Source organism: Peromyscus leucopus, chromosome 1 (genome assembly GCF_004664715.2).
Source record: "Peromyscus leucopus breed LL Stock chromosome 1, UCI_PerLeu_2.1, whole genome shotgun sequence".
NCBI lineage: Eukaryota > Metazoa > Chordata > Mammalia > Rodentia > Cricetidae > Peromyscus > Peromyscus leucopus.
This window is the reverse complement of record NC_051063.1, coordinates 50,991,690-51,005,725: the sequence shown is the minus strand read 5'-3', so window position 1 is coordinate 51,005,725 and position 14,036 is coordinate 50,991,690. Positions and strand designations below refer to the sequence as shown.

The 14,036-nt window shown below is 45.5% G+C and overlaps 2 protein-coding genes across 3 annotated transcripts in view; both read left to right on the top strand.

Annotated features, from left to right (window-relative positions):
• Pkd2l1 (polycystin 2 like 1, transient receptor potential cation channel) overlaps window positions 1-4,392 on the top strand; it is a 36,345-nt gene extending 31,953 nt beyond the window's left edge. The window contains exons 13-17 of the mRNA XM_028888840.2: window positions 3-124; window positions 1,381-1,507; window positions 2,351-2,469; window positions 2,714-2,837; window positions 3,454-4,392. Coding sequence (XP_028744673.2) covers window positions 3-124; window positions 1,381-1,507; window positions 2,351-2,469; window positions 2,714-2,837; window positions 3,454-3,483 — 522 coding nt within the window. The 3' untranslated portion in view covers window positions 3,484-4,392. The remainder of the gene's footprint in view (window positions 1-2; window positions 125-1,380; window positions 1,508-2,350; window positions 2,470-2,713; window positions 2,838-3,453) is intronic.
• Window positions 4,393-5,559: 1,167 nt separating this feature from the next.
• On the top strand, window positions 5,560-13,783 carry Bloc1s2 (biogenesis of lysosomal organelles complex 1 subunit 2). 2 transcript variants are annotated; one of them, XM_028888848.2, is made up of 5 exons: window positions 5,560-5,649; window positions 6,015-6,131; window positions 9,518-9,637; window positions 10,479-10,583; window positions 13,311-13,783. In XM_028888848.2, exons 1-5 carry the CDS (start codon window positions 5,595-5,597, stop codon window positions 13,340-13,342), a joined length of 429 nt encoding a protein of 142 aa, XP_028744681.1. In that variant the 5' UTR covers window positions 5,560-5,594; the 3' UTR covers window positions 13,343-13,783. The 2 variants fall into 2 exon arrangements, with proteins under 2 accessions (XP_028744681.1, XP_028744682.1); XM_028888849.2 differs by lacking the exon at window positions 5,560-5,649 and adding an exon at window positions 5,656-5,790.
• The last annotated feature ends 253 nt before the right edge of the window (window positions 13,784-14,036 follow it).

Below are 14,036 nucleotides of genomic sequence, written 5' to 3'. Positions count from 1 at the left end.
AGAGCTACAAGAAGACCCTACTAAGGCTGCGCCTGAGGAAGGAACGGGTTTCAGATGTGCAGAAGGTCCTGAAGGGTGGGGAACCGGAGATCCAGTTTGAAGATTTCACCAACACTTTGAGGGAGTGAGCAACTGGAGATCCAACCTTATTTGAAATTAGTCTAATTTGTGACCCTCAGCTACACATCTTTTGCTGATAAGCCTTGATCTCTGGGCCTGTGGTCTTGACTTATGGCTCCTGACCTTGACTCATGAGTCTTTCTAATCCTGACTTTCAGAATTGTGACCTTGCTTTCCAGATCTCTGACCATGATCTTATATATATTCTGGACCTTATTGAACAACTTTTACATGTAATGTAACAGTATAATTATCCTATTATTATATACACCCACCCAAAGTATTGGGCCAATATATTGTGAGGACCATCTGTGGATCAGGCTTGAGTAGGGGATGACACAATTAAATGAGGCAAAAAATCTTTGTCTCTTAGGAACTCAAAGGCATGTAAGCAAATAAGCCAAGACAGACTAAGTTCAAGAACAGTAGTGACTTAAACAGAGGGAAGCATGGAGTAAAAAGAGCTGTCAATCCCCTTTGAGATTAAAGGAAGGCTTCCAGGAAGAGGTGATGGCTGAAAAGGATTTTAAAGAATGCCTAGCTTACACATGGACAAGCAGAGGAAGGCCAGTGTGATAGCTGAGCACCGCTAAGATATCAAATGAATGGTGAGTTATAGGGGAATCGAGGCCATGGCCAAAGGCCATGTTGGGAAAGACCTTCAACATCACCACTGTATCCGAGAAATAGGGTGCCCAGGAGGGACTTTAAAGCAAGGAATTGGTGCTCTATTCTATTACATTTTATTACTTTGGAGTTTGGTCTCACTTTAGTACCCAAGTTCACCTTGAACTTGACTTGATTCTTCCTCTAGCCCCTGCCTCCTAAGTACCTAAGACTTACAGACATCTTCCACCATGTTCAGGCATTAAACCGGCATTTTAAAATGTCAGTTATTCTCTTTATGGAGGATGGATTTCAGGAGTAGAGAGTGTAAGGGAAGCTAGAGCTGTGGGGGTGGCAGCAGGCTATCTAGGAGCAAAGACATGATAATCTCTGTGTGAGATCCTGAGGGACTAACCTAGCCAGCAAAAGTCAGGACATGAAGAAGAAGTGAAAGAACTTGTTGGGGGTAGAATCACTAGACTCTGAAGATCCTGGCCTTCCTGTGTGACCCTCTTCTTCCCCAGAAAGCAAGACCCAGAGATCAAGACTCTTACAAGAGTCTAGTAAAAGGGCAGGGAGACCATATCTGAGTGATCACAGTGGGGAGGCCATGTTTGAGTAATTATGGTTACTTTACCGCCTTGTTCTCCTTAGACTGGGGCGTGCAGAGCATGAGATATCTGAGCTCACGGCTGCCTTCACCAAGTTTGATCAGGATGGGAATCGGGTTCTGGATGAGAAGGAGCAGGCACAGATGCGACAAGATCTGGAAGAGGAGAGGGTAAGTAAGCCGTATTGGGTGATAGGGAGGAAGGTTGAACTCATGGCTCACTTGTCCTCCCTCTCCAGCATACCCAAAATAAACCCTCCCTAAAAATGAGCAGGAAAGAACTCTCTAGAACAGTGGTTCTCAAGCTGCTGCATATTAAATATTCCAGAGAGCCATTAAACAGCCGAAATCTCAGGCCACACATCCTAGACCAATTAGATCAGAAGCTCTGGGTGGTAGGGCTGAAACATTAGAACCTTCTAAAATTTCCAAGGTGATTCCAGCACGTAGCCAAGGGTCAGAACCATTGCTTTGCAAAATGGACCAGTCCCCAAGATCATCCCTGATGATCCTTTAGGAGGATCGTTGTGAGCATTGCTCCCCAGGTCTTTCTAGAATGTCCTCCCTAACTGAGTGGGAAATAAGATGGAGTCCAGCTGTAAAGAATTGAGAGGATGCAGTTCTTTTGGAGTTTTGAAATTGATCCTACTATACCTGCTCCATTCCTATTCAGTGTAGGTCACAAAGTTCAAGGGCAGTGCAGTCAGAGACAGGGAGGGACAAGAACGAGAAAGGGAGCCCAAAGAGACTGCGAGCCTGTTCACAGCAGAGGACGGATTAAAGCCTCCCAGACTCGGGACTGGAGAGATGGTTCAGCACTCTGGAGCTCTGGCTGTTCTTCCAGAGGTCCTGGGTTCAATTCCCAGCACTCACATGACAGCTCACATGAACTCCAGTTCCAGGGGATCTGACACCTTCACACCAATGTACATAAAATAAATTTAAATAAATTATGTAAAAAAAAAAGCTTCCCAGACTCATCTTATCCTCTCTAACATACATCTTCCCAATCAGGTGGCCCTCAGCGCTGAGATTGAGAACCTAGGCCAGTCCATTGGATATAGCCCAGCAGGTGAATTGGGCACAGAAGCTACGAGAGGAGGATGCTGGGTTTCTGGAGAAGAATTTTACAAGTATGTGGAGGCAGGGTCCAGGAATGGCTGGCTGTGACATCTCCTCTTGAGAATCTTTCCACGCCTTCCCAATTCCCTTTCCTAGTCCAGGGGGGATTTCTGTTCCCCTGTGATTCTCCCTTCAAGGTTCCCATCTTCCTCATTCCCATCCAGACAAGCACCTTTGTATTACCTCCAATACATGCCCCTGCGCATATCCAGACACATATTTCTGCTTCCTTTGTCTCTCTCAAATCCTACACAGGCTCACAAGGAGAGTTCTGCAGGTGGAGAGTGTTCTGGAAGGAATTGTGTCCCGGGTTGATGCTGTGGGGTCAAAGCTGAAAATGCTGGAGGGGGAAGGGGACCTGGCTCCCTCCCCAGGAAGGGTGAGTACCCTTCCGCTGCATCCTCTGAGTTCTTTACAGCTGGAACCCATCTTATTTCCCACTCAGTTAGGGAGGACATTCTAGAAAGACCTAGGGAGCAATGCTCACAATGGCCATAGATCAGCGGAGGTGGAGGGCAGGCCCAGAAAGTTGTTTAAGTCAGCCTATAGATTTCCTTGACCTTTGAGGAGGGCCTTTGTTTTAGTTTTTTCGAGTTGTTATAATAGACCAGCAAAGATTAGATTGCTTATAAACAACAGAAATGCACTTTTCACAGTTTGGTAGGGTGGGAGGAGTCTAAGACAAGGTATCAGCAGGTTCAGAACCCTGTGAAAGCCTCTTTCTTGCTTCATGGACTGCTGAATTCTTGATGTGTTCTCATACAGTGGCAAGAAAAAAGGGCACCAATCCCCTTTATAAGGGTTCCACAGTCATGACCTCATCACCCAGCAAAGCCCTCATTTCCTAGTACTGTCACACTGGGGATTGATCATGTCAGCATAAGACTTTGGGGGAGACACAGACATTAGTCTATAGCAATCTAGATTCTCTGTAATTAGATTCAGAGAAAAATTAATTACTCCTTCAAATGAGCTATTCCTTTTTCTTCCAACAGGAGGAGCTAGCTGTTTGGAAGAACCTATAACAGTCCTAGTTGTCATTTCAACCCCCTTGGGAGTCCAGGGTGGGCAGGAGAATGGAAGAGATCCCCAAACATCAGACAGCAAGTTCTCTCTCTGTGCCTTCCCAGAAGCCTCTTCTCCATGTACCCCCAACTTCTAGGGCATCATGTCTCACGACAGCTGCTGTGGAGTCCCACCCTGTATCTGTTCTTTTAAGTCAGTGTTTTTGTGTGTAACTAGGCAGCATGTATAGGCTTGGCCCTTGGTGTTTCTGTATGTAGTCACAGAGCTCTGAAAAGTAGCATTTCCTACCTGGCTTCTCACTCGCTGTGCATTGACTTCTGCTGTAGTGATTAACATCAATATAAACAAAAAGGAAGAGATGGCAATGACTCTCCTAAAGAACTTGGTCAGCCACGATTGGTCAAAAGGTAGAAGCTCAAGAGTAGACGATGGATATGTCTCCCTACTTTGCAGTAAACCATACTCTTCTCCTATGTGTGTCTAGAGATCTGCCATTGGCACGCGTGCGTGTGTGGAGGGGGTTTTCTTTCCCCCAGGGAAAGAAAGGAAAGGAAGCCCTCGGGGAAAGTAGACTCTTGTGTGGTGAGATTCCGACAGAGGAGTTAAGAGGGACACCCTCAAAGGTGAAGTCAATGCGGGCTCTGCTGGAGGAGCCCACCCTCCGATTCTGATGTTCCACTGAACACACAGAACCAACCAAGAGGACTTCAAACCTGGAAACAGAACCCAAAGGGAGTCAGGGAAAGAAGTGATGTCAGGGTTAGGGAAGGAAGTGACATCAAGGTTCAGGGATGGAAGTGACGTCAGGGTTCGTTGATCTTTGGACTAATATGTGGTGGTCTCTGACTCTGTTCATCATAGGACAACATGGGGTTCCAAGGTGACTATCAATAAAACTCTTTAGAGAACAGGTCTTTGCGTTTGCTTCTGGGGTTATAGAGAAGACGGGGATAGAAACATAAGCTACTCGAGTGCACTCCCTGGAAGGTACAGGAGTGGGAGCCAGTCAATGTCAAGGAGTTTGGCTGTCCCAGGAGTCTTGAAGTAAGAAGCCCTGGCTCATAGGAATACTTGAAGTGGAAGATACCATGATTACTACAGAAAAGAGTGGAGATGCAGCACCTAGGGAGAATGAGTCCTGCAGAGGAAATAGTCAGGTTAGGAAGGCTGGGGTAGGGGTATCTGTGGTGTGTGTGTGTGTGTGTGTGTGTGTGTGTGTGTGTGTCTGTCTGTCTCGTGCACGCGTGCTCGCGCGCATGAGTGGGTGGAGGATTACTAAAAATAAGACAAGAAACTCTTACACCAAGATTTTGGATGCTCAGGAGCCTGCACCCTGAAAACTCATGCCACTTCTCCCTCTCCTGTGAGCCCATTCTCCTGTACCTCCCATCGCTCCTCAGTACATCTCCTCATTCAAACCCTTCACTCCTGCTTGTTCTCACACCCTGTTGAGGATTCCATAAACCTAAGAGACTTGAGCAACAACTAAATACAATCAAGATAACCAACGTGTCAACTATGACGGACACTTCCTTCAAGAAAGGCGCTTTCAATTACACCGCATTAGGAGCTAGCTTGCAGTTTAAGAAACACGAGTCAGAGAGTTGATATTCATCCAAGGCTTGTGGGCAGGGGAAAGGAGAGAATATTTAGGATCAAGAGTCAAGGCTGAAAGCTTGTGGGAGACAGCTTGCAAAAGCATGGATATTCCCTGGGCCGTTCTTTGGTGAGTGAAACACGTCAGGGTGCTAGAGTCTTGGGAGGAGGCATTTTCAATAACTCCAGCTGACAAATTATGGGGCCACTGTGGGGCCACCACCAAGACAGGCTGAAGCCAGGTGACAGTTCTGGGGTATGGCCGCAGAAACGAACGCATCTTCAACACCAGGTACTGGGATTCTCATCAGCGGGTTGATTCACAATGGCCTGGCTTAGCTTCAGTTTCGCCTTCATGCTTGGCCCTTTGATAAAAGGTCATTATTTGAGGGGTGACTCAGTTAAGATGAGCAAAGCCGGGAGGGTGCGAGCGCGCGGTGGGGCGGGGCGGGGCGGGGCGCTCGCCGTGCGCACGCGCAGACGCTCCAGAGCCGGAAGCGGGGTTGGGCCGGGCATGGCGGCGGCTGCGGAGGGCGTCCCTGCGACGCGACGCGAGGAGCCGGCTAGAGGTACTGCCCGGCGTGGATGGAGATGCAGCGGCTAGTGGGGGGCTGGGTCCGGATGCAGGCGCGGGTGCACCTCTCGGCCTCGTCGGGGCACTGAGATGAAGGTCTGGCCCCCTGAGCAAGGGAATGGAGTTGGCGATTCAGGTGGGCGAGTGCGAGTCGGGGGCTTGAGATCACGGCAGGTGGGGAGCCAAGGCGGCTCGACCGCCGGAGCGCAGGTCGGGAGGGGCGTAGGAGGAGGAGGCGGCTTTGGCTGGGTTAGATCTGGGTGTAGAACATTTACACACACACACACACACACACACACACACACACACACATACACACACACACACTCCCACCCCGCCCTCCTTCACTCCCTCGACCAGACGATGCTGCGGTGGAGACAGCTGAGGAAGCAAAGGAGCCCGCCGAAGCTGACATCAATGAGCTCTGCCGAGACATGTTCTCCAAAATGGCCACATACTTGACTGGGGAGCTGACAGGTGAGACGCCATCCTGGCTGAGCCCGGTCGGTCGTGCAGTTGCGTTTTCTCTGCAGAAACCTGAGCTTGCTCTAGTGGCGCCTGTCAGTGGTTGAATGGGAGGAAAAGAGCCCCACCCCTTCTTTCCCTAGGGAAGCTCAGGACCCACTTTAGAAACACAAATCGCAGGCCTCTTCTAATGTAGTAACGACGGCTAACAACAAAAATTCCGCACTATTAGTCAAGAAGTGCCTCCCTAGGGGAGGTGTGTTTTAAACATGATTGTGAAGGAAATGGAAACGGGGGAGACGATACAATTAGTAAAAGAGTTGGGATCAGCAAGCAATTTGATTAGGCCAGTAGGTTAGTGTGAAGACTTGGTGATCCGCTCTTGGGACACGGACTCAGATCAGTGTGCCTGCACTCTGTCTGTGTATGAGGTAGAGTCAAAGTGTGGAGTCCGGGCCATGTGCACGGTCGTAAGAACTTACATGGTTTTGCTTCTCCAGAATTTTTTTAAAATCACACTTACTTTGTGTTTGTGTGTATTTGTGTGTATACACACACTCAAAGGTCACACGACTACTTGTGAGGGCTGGTTATCTCCTACCCTCAGAACTGCAGGCTTCATAGCCAGGGCCTTTACCCGGTGAGCCTTCTCACAGGCCCCACCCCCAGAAATTATCTAGGATTTTAATTTGTGAACCAGAGTCTATAAGGAAAGGCTTAATAGAGATGTTGAGGGGTTGTAAGTCACCGACTTATCAGCCTGATTATTCATTTATTTTTGAGCAAGAGAAACCGAGTAACCAAATTCAGATTTGTGGGTTATCTCTGCAGATGCTAAAGATTTGGCAATAGTAACTTAGCCATTTCTTGCAGACTTTTTTTTTTTTTAATCTGTCTAACCAGCCATTAAAGCTGTTATATTGTTATAAACTGCACAGCCTTCTTCAGGGCTCACAGCCCACGGGTACCTACCTGTGGCAATGGTTTAAGACTAGTTTATTTTGGCATGGGTCCACTAGGAGGAGCCCACATGGAAGGGCCCACCATAATCCCAGCCTGTTTTGGCAGACTTTTAAAAAGACTATACGATTTGCTTTGTTTTCACTACTCGCTGGTTCCTCTCCTTTAGTGTGGCTGAGTGTCCTTTGCCATGTTCTTTCACTGTTGTTTTTCATTTGTTGCAGCTTAGAAGTGGTTTTCTGTACCAACACCCTTAAATTAGTAAACGGTGCTGGACTGAGAGGGAACATATTCCTTGGTGGAAGTGAATGATTTCCTTGTGTTTATCATACAAACTCTTGCATCACTTCGTTCACATTCTTTTGCTGGCTTCCAAGTGTGTGGCCCTTGTTTTAGGGAGATTATTATTTGATAGCAGTGGGAGGGCAAATGTGGAGGAGAACGGGAACAGAGGAGCAGTTGTTCAGAAAGCAATGGGAGTCTGAGGCAAAGTGAAGAGATAACAAGAATGAAATGGAGAGTGTGGGTGTGAGCACATGCCAGCAGGAGACTTCACAAGGTTTGTTGAGGTGGGTATTGAGCAGCCTAAGATACTCATGAGGTTTTCAGTGTGGGTGGGACCATCAACCAAAACAGGGAAGCTGAAAAGAGGAACCATGTTTATGTGGGAAACGGTTTCAGTTTGGGCTTGGCTGTTTGTAGCTGTTACTGAAATGCTTGGGTGGGTTATCTGAAGATACTCAGGTGCCTCGTGCATGTGTGTCCAGAGCTCAGAGACTGATCTTTGCAGGGAGGCATCATGTGGAGGTGGAGGCTATGCAGAACAGGACTGCCAAGGAAGAGCTTACTGGTGGACCTCTTAAGGGCCTAGACTGACCTCAGGAGATGGAGCAGTTCATTGTGAGTTGCTAGGGATTGAACCCAGGGCTTTGCATCTACAAAGCCATTGCTCTGTCTAGTGAGCTACATTTGCAGCCCCAAGTAATTTTTGTAGATAATTACTTAAAGTTCCAAAGTGTCTAAGTGATTATAAAACTGAGTTAAGCCAGTGTTCTTTCTCCACTGTGGTCATTCTTACTTGTACAAATGCTTTTTGAGAAGTAAGATTTTAATTTACTAATTTGTGTGTGTGTGCGCGCGTGTGCAAAATGTGTGCACATGCACACACATGTCACAAGCCCACACATGCATGTGTATGTAGTTATGGGCCATAATTCATGTGTGGAGGTCAGAGGACAGCTTTCGGGAGTCAGTTCTCTCCATTCACCATCTGGGTGCCAGGGACTGATTGTTTTGAAAGCATGAAGACCCGAATTTTGGGGAGGTAGAAGTAAGAGGATTCCTAGAACTCACTGGCCAGTCTAGCAAAATTGATGAGCTCCCATTTCAGTGAGAAATCTTGTAGGAAAGAAATAAGGTGGATAGCAATTCAGAAAGATCCATTGACCTCTAGCCTGCACACACCTATGTATACACACACACACACACTAGTTGATGCCATATATACACATACTCATATGTACATAGAAGGTTTATATCTCTAGTTGATGCTATATATAATATGATGAAATCATATTATGTATAATATATATAATATATTATGTATAAAAAAATTTTTTTTTCCTTCGAGATAGTGTTTCCCTGTGTAGCCCTGGTGGTCCTGCAACTCACTCAGAGACCTGTCTGCCTCTGCCTCCCAAGTGCTGGTATTAAAGGTGTGTGCTACCACAGTATATTTTTTTATTCTATAGAAGTACCAAGACAGGCCGGGCGGTGGTGGCGCACACCTTTAATCCCAGCACTCGGGAGGCAGAGGCAGGTGGATCTCTGTGAGTTCCAGGTCAGCCTGGGCTACCAAGTGAGTCCCAGGAAAGGCGAAAACTACACAGAGAAACCCTGTCTCGAAAAACCAAAAAAAAAAAAAAGAAGAAGTACCAAGACTATTTCCCCTCTCTTTTCTTTGATGAGTTTACTATTTTCCTTTTTTTTTTTGTGCTTTGTTTGCATGTATTTTGTTGTTGTTGTTGTTTTTAAAGATTTATTTATTTATTTATTTATTATGTATACAGAAGAGGGTGCCAGATCTCATTACAGATGGTTGTGAGCCACCATGTGGTTGCTGGGAATTGAACTCAGGACTTCTGTAAGAGCAGTCAGTGCTCTTAACCTCTGAGCTATCTCTCCAGCCCAGAGTTTACCATTTTCTAACTATGACACAAACTCTTCTAGACATTACTTAGTTCATTTTGCTGATTGCTGCCTCAGTTTCTACTTAGCTATTCAGGGTATGACTAAGTATAAATGTCACAGATTGAAAGTAACCTGGGGGTCTTCCCTTGAACTTTTGTATTCCCTCCCTGAACTCTTGACCTAAAATTCTATATTCCAATAATTTCAGACAAACCCTAAAGGCATCCCATTCTCTGTTTATTTTAAAGCCACCAGTGAAGACTATAAACTCCTGGAAAATATGAATAAGCTAACAAGCTTGAAGTACCTTGAAATGAAAGATATTGCTATAAACATCAGCAGAAACCTAAAGGACTTAAACCAGAAATGTGAGTACTAATTTTCATCACGTGAATAAGTACCGCTTGCACTTAATGTTTTCCAGTGCTTGGGAAACAGGGTATTCCTGCCTCCTGGGAGCTCCTGTTCCAGAAAGCATTACTGACCAAGGGGTATTTCTTCCATTGTCAAGATGAATGTGCTTTGGTGGGATGGTTACTTCTGCTTTTAAACCTTGCTTTTAGTCAGTATATTCCTAGAAGGAAGGTGGGCAGATGAAAGTCTCCAGGCTGGAGAGATGGCTCAGAGGTTAAGAGCATGGGTTGTTCTTCCAGAGGTCCTGAGTTCAATTCCCAGCAACCACATGGTGGCTCACAACCATCTGTAATGAGATCTTGCGCCCTCTTCTGGTGTACAGGCATACATGCAGGCAGGACACTATACATAACAAATAAATAAATCTTAAAAAAAAAAAAAAAAAAAAAAAATGAAAGCCCCAAACGACTACTTTATAAGCAGAAAATCTATAAATTGAAAATGTTAATTTAGAGTGGTCTGACATTTTTCCACTGAAAACTGCTCTTTGTCACTGGGACATCCTTAGTATGGGCATGCTCAAGATGCTGACTCCGTAACAGAACGGTTGCTTAAGGAATAAGAACTTGACAGAGAAGGAGGCTCTGAAGAGGAGAAGGACTTACTTTGCCTGGGTCACTGACGTACCTGATAAGCCAGCTGTGTCGATCCAGAGCATCTGCTCTGCTAATGACCCTCATGCCACCCACCCTGGTCTTCGTTGGGCCTAGCAGGGGAAACTCTAGCTTTCTTACTTTCTTCTCTTTTCTCTATACTTGCTGACGCTGTTTACGGACGTTTGGTTTGTTTCTCGAGATGCCGGACTACAGCCGTATCTGGATCAGATCACTGTGATTGAGGAGCAGGTGGCAGCTCTGGAGCAGGCAGCCTACAAGTTGGATGCTTATTCAAAAAAACTGGGTAATTATTTTTACTTGTATTTTGGTCATTTAAGGTTTATAAATGTTTGGCCTACATGTATGTATGTGCACCATGTGCATGCAGTACCTGTGGAGGTCAGAAGAGGGCGTCTGATCCCCTGGATTTGGAGTTACAAATGGTTTGGAGCTGCCATGTGGATGCACGGAACGGAACCTGTGTCCTCTGCAGCAACAATGAGTGCTTTTAACCACTGAGCCATCTCTCCAGCCACTTTGTTTTAATTTGATAAAGAGTACTCAGCTAGGCATGGTAATTCACATCTATAAGCCCAGCACTCAGAAAACTGAGGCAGGAAGATTGGAAATTCATATTCAAGTCAGGTTATACAGTAAGCATGTCTCAAAAAAACCAAACAAACAAACAAAACTTGAGGAATTAATTATTTACTAAATAGCATTTTCTGTAGTTACTGATTTATCAAGCACTGTTCTGAATGATTCACATATATTATATTCTTTATTCTCCCAATAATCTGTGAGGTGATTTTTGGTTTTGTTGTTGATGTTGTTTTGAGACAGTCTCCTTATATGGCCCTGACCGTCCTGGAAGTCACTGTGTAGACCAGGCTGGCCTCAAACTCACAGAGACTCCCCTGCCTCTGCCTCGTGAGCACTAGGATTAAAGGCATTTGTCACCAGGCCCACAATTTTTTTAAAAAAAAAAATTCCCATCTTCTAGGGAAGAAAAATGTGGTTTAAGAGACCAAGTAACTTAAGGATACAAAGATGATAAAATACATGGAAGGGCCATAAATCAGGTGGCTGATTACAGTGCCAAGCTCTGTTTGGTTTTGAACTTTATTTTATATGCATATGGTATTTGGCCTGCATGTATGTCTGTGTGAGGGTTCCAGATCCCTGGAACTGGAGTTACAGAGAGTAGTGAGCTGCCATGTGGGTGCTGGGAATTGAACCCAGGTCCTCTGGAAGGCCAGTTAGTGCTCTTAACCACTGAGCCATCTCTCCAGCCCCTAGTGCCAAGCTCTTAACTGTGGTTCACCACACTGAATTATCTTTAGTAATGTAGACATATGTGCTTTTTAAAAGTGGAATTCCTGGGGATGCTGGAGAGATGGCTCAGTGGTTAAGAGCACTGATTGCTCTTCCAAAGGACCAGGGTTTCACTCCCAGCAACCACATGGCAGCTTAGAGCCATCTGTGACTCCAGTTCCAGAGGACCCAACACCCATGGCAAAACACCAATGCATATAAAATTTAAAAAAAAATTTTTTTTTAAATGTGGAATTACTGGTGCTTTGTGTTTTCCTGAAGAATTGCCTTCTCTCTGAGGAGAAGGCTAGTGCTTCCAGTGTTGCTTGCCGGCTCTGGCTATTATCTGCTTGGTAAAAAGTAATGAGTGTGTTTTCATCCTAGATAGCTTTTGTGGGTTCTTTTATTTTATCATTGCACTTGCTGACTGCTTCAAGACAGAGGTTTATCAGTGGCTTTTTAACAGCAGTACTTATCAGCAGTTTCACCGTTCACAGTTGTATTTAGTAAATGTTCGCTGTGAACCTCACCTCGTAGAAGGCATCACCCCAAGAGCTACTGAGACTTTAAAAGACAATAAAAGAGTTGAGTGTGGTGGCATATGCTTTAATCCTTTGGGAGGTGAAGGCAGGAAGATCAGGAATTCAAGATGAGCCACCTCAGGCTGTCTGAAAATTTGTAAATGAAAAAAAATTAGGCTTATTTGATGACATTTTCAATCTCTGTATCTTTAGGCTTTTGTATTTTTGCAAACTGCTTTCCTAAAGTGAGATATAAAAAGAGAAAAACACGAAAGGACTGGGGATACAGCTCAGTTGGTACAGTGCTTGCTTGCCATGTATGAAGTCCTGGGTTTAAGACCACCACATCCTGACCTCTATCTAGAACACTAGGGATGGATGCCCAGTGCTGGGTTCTATACCTGGCACTGGACAGATGGCACATTGGTGTGGGCCTGTGGCTCCAACACTCAGAATGTGGAGACAGGAAAATCAGAAGTCCAAGGTCAACCTGGGCTGCACAGTGAGTCAGAGGCCAGCTTGAGATTTATTCTTGTCCTTTTTTTGTTGGTTTACTTTTGGTTTTTTGAGACAGGGTTTCTCTGTGTAGCCCTGGCTGTCCTCCAGGACTCAGGCTGTAGATCAGGCTGGCCTCAAGTCTGGAGATCTACCTGCCTCTGCCTCCAAATTGCTGGGATTAGAAGGGTGTGCCATCACCGCCCGGCTCAGCTTGCGATTTGTGTGACCTGTCTAGGCTAGGTAGACGTGGGGCTAGGGGTAGGGAAAAGAGTAGCGAAATGGACATAAAAGCAAAACGTATATTTATACTTCCTGAGTGTTCCAGTCTGGTTCTAGAGGGCACCAGGGATTGTTCCAGGGAGGGCAGTTTCAAGATTTAGTAAGGCTCCCAATAGGGCAAATGCCAATAGATCACCAATAGATCTTGCTTCATTCTGCCTGAGCTATAGAAGCATGTGCTCTTGGCACAGTTAGGACCCAGTGACTGTGGTTTGGACTCTCAGTCAGGGTCAGGGTATATACATTTGACTCTGCCAAGTTGGGCAGGTCTGTGATCTCTGTATTTGCGTAGATGATGAGATTGAAGCCGCTGTCTTCTTAAGAATATAGTAGGTATATCTGAACTTGCTTGAAAACCTAATAAATGTCTTTGTGAGAGCTAGTATTGAAAGATATAACTCCTCTTCTTCCCCAAACAGAAGCCAAGTACAAGAAGTTGGAGAAGCGATGAAAAATGTGGTCATGTGGATCAGGTGGTTTGTTTTTTTAATATGGAAGAATGTCTTATAACCACTAAATCCTGAGGCTGATGAATCACCACAGCTCCTCAAAAGAAATCTGTGCTGGTGAATCCCAAAGCCATGCGATGCTGGATGAACTGGAGGGCTGTGGCCGCTCCCGGGTCTCCTCCGAGGCGGCACCTCACAAGCTCAGACCTGGAACTCCTCCTCCTCCTCAGCTTTGACTTGAATGCTTCATCATCCGTTCCTTCGAGAGGGAGACTCTAGAGTTGAGGGTGTCCTGGGCTTGCCAGCAGTCAAGTGAGAGCGCTTTCCCTGGTAGTGGTCAGTTAGCATATTGTTTTCTCAATGGCTGGGGTGTTTTGTTTTTTATTGATGATGCTAATGTATTGTTAATAAGATTCTAAATTAAAAAGGAAAACAAAACAAATGTGTTTATTGCAACTTATTACTATCTGTGTGTCAGTAATTTGCTTTTTCCTAACACTGCAAGTAACAGAAACTCCTAAACTAATTCCAAACCTAGTCTTAAAGATGGACCAGAGGAGTGAAGTAGTATTTTTATAACTTTATAACTTAGTGTATGAGAGGTTGCCTCCACCCCACTCCCACCCCAATTAGGGATCGAACCTAGACCTTGAATATGCCTACTCAAGTGCTCAGCCAGGGAGCTATTTCCCCAGC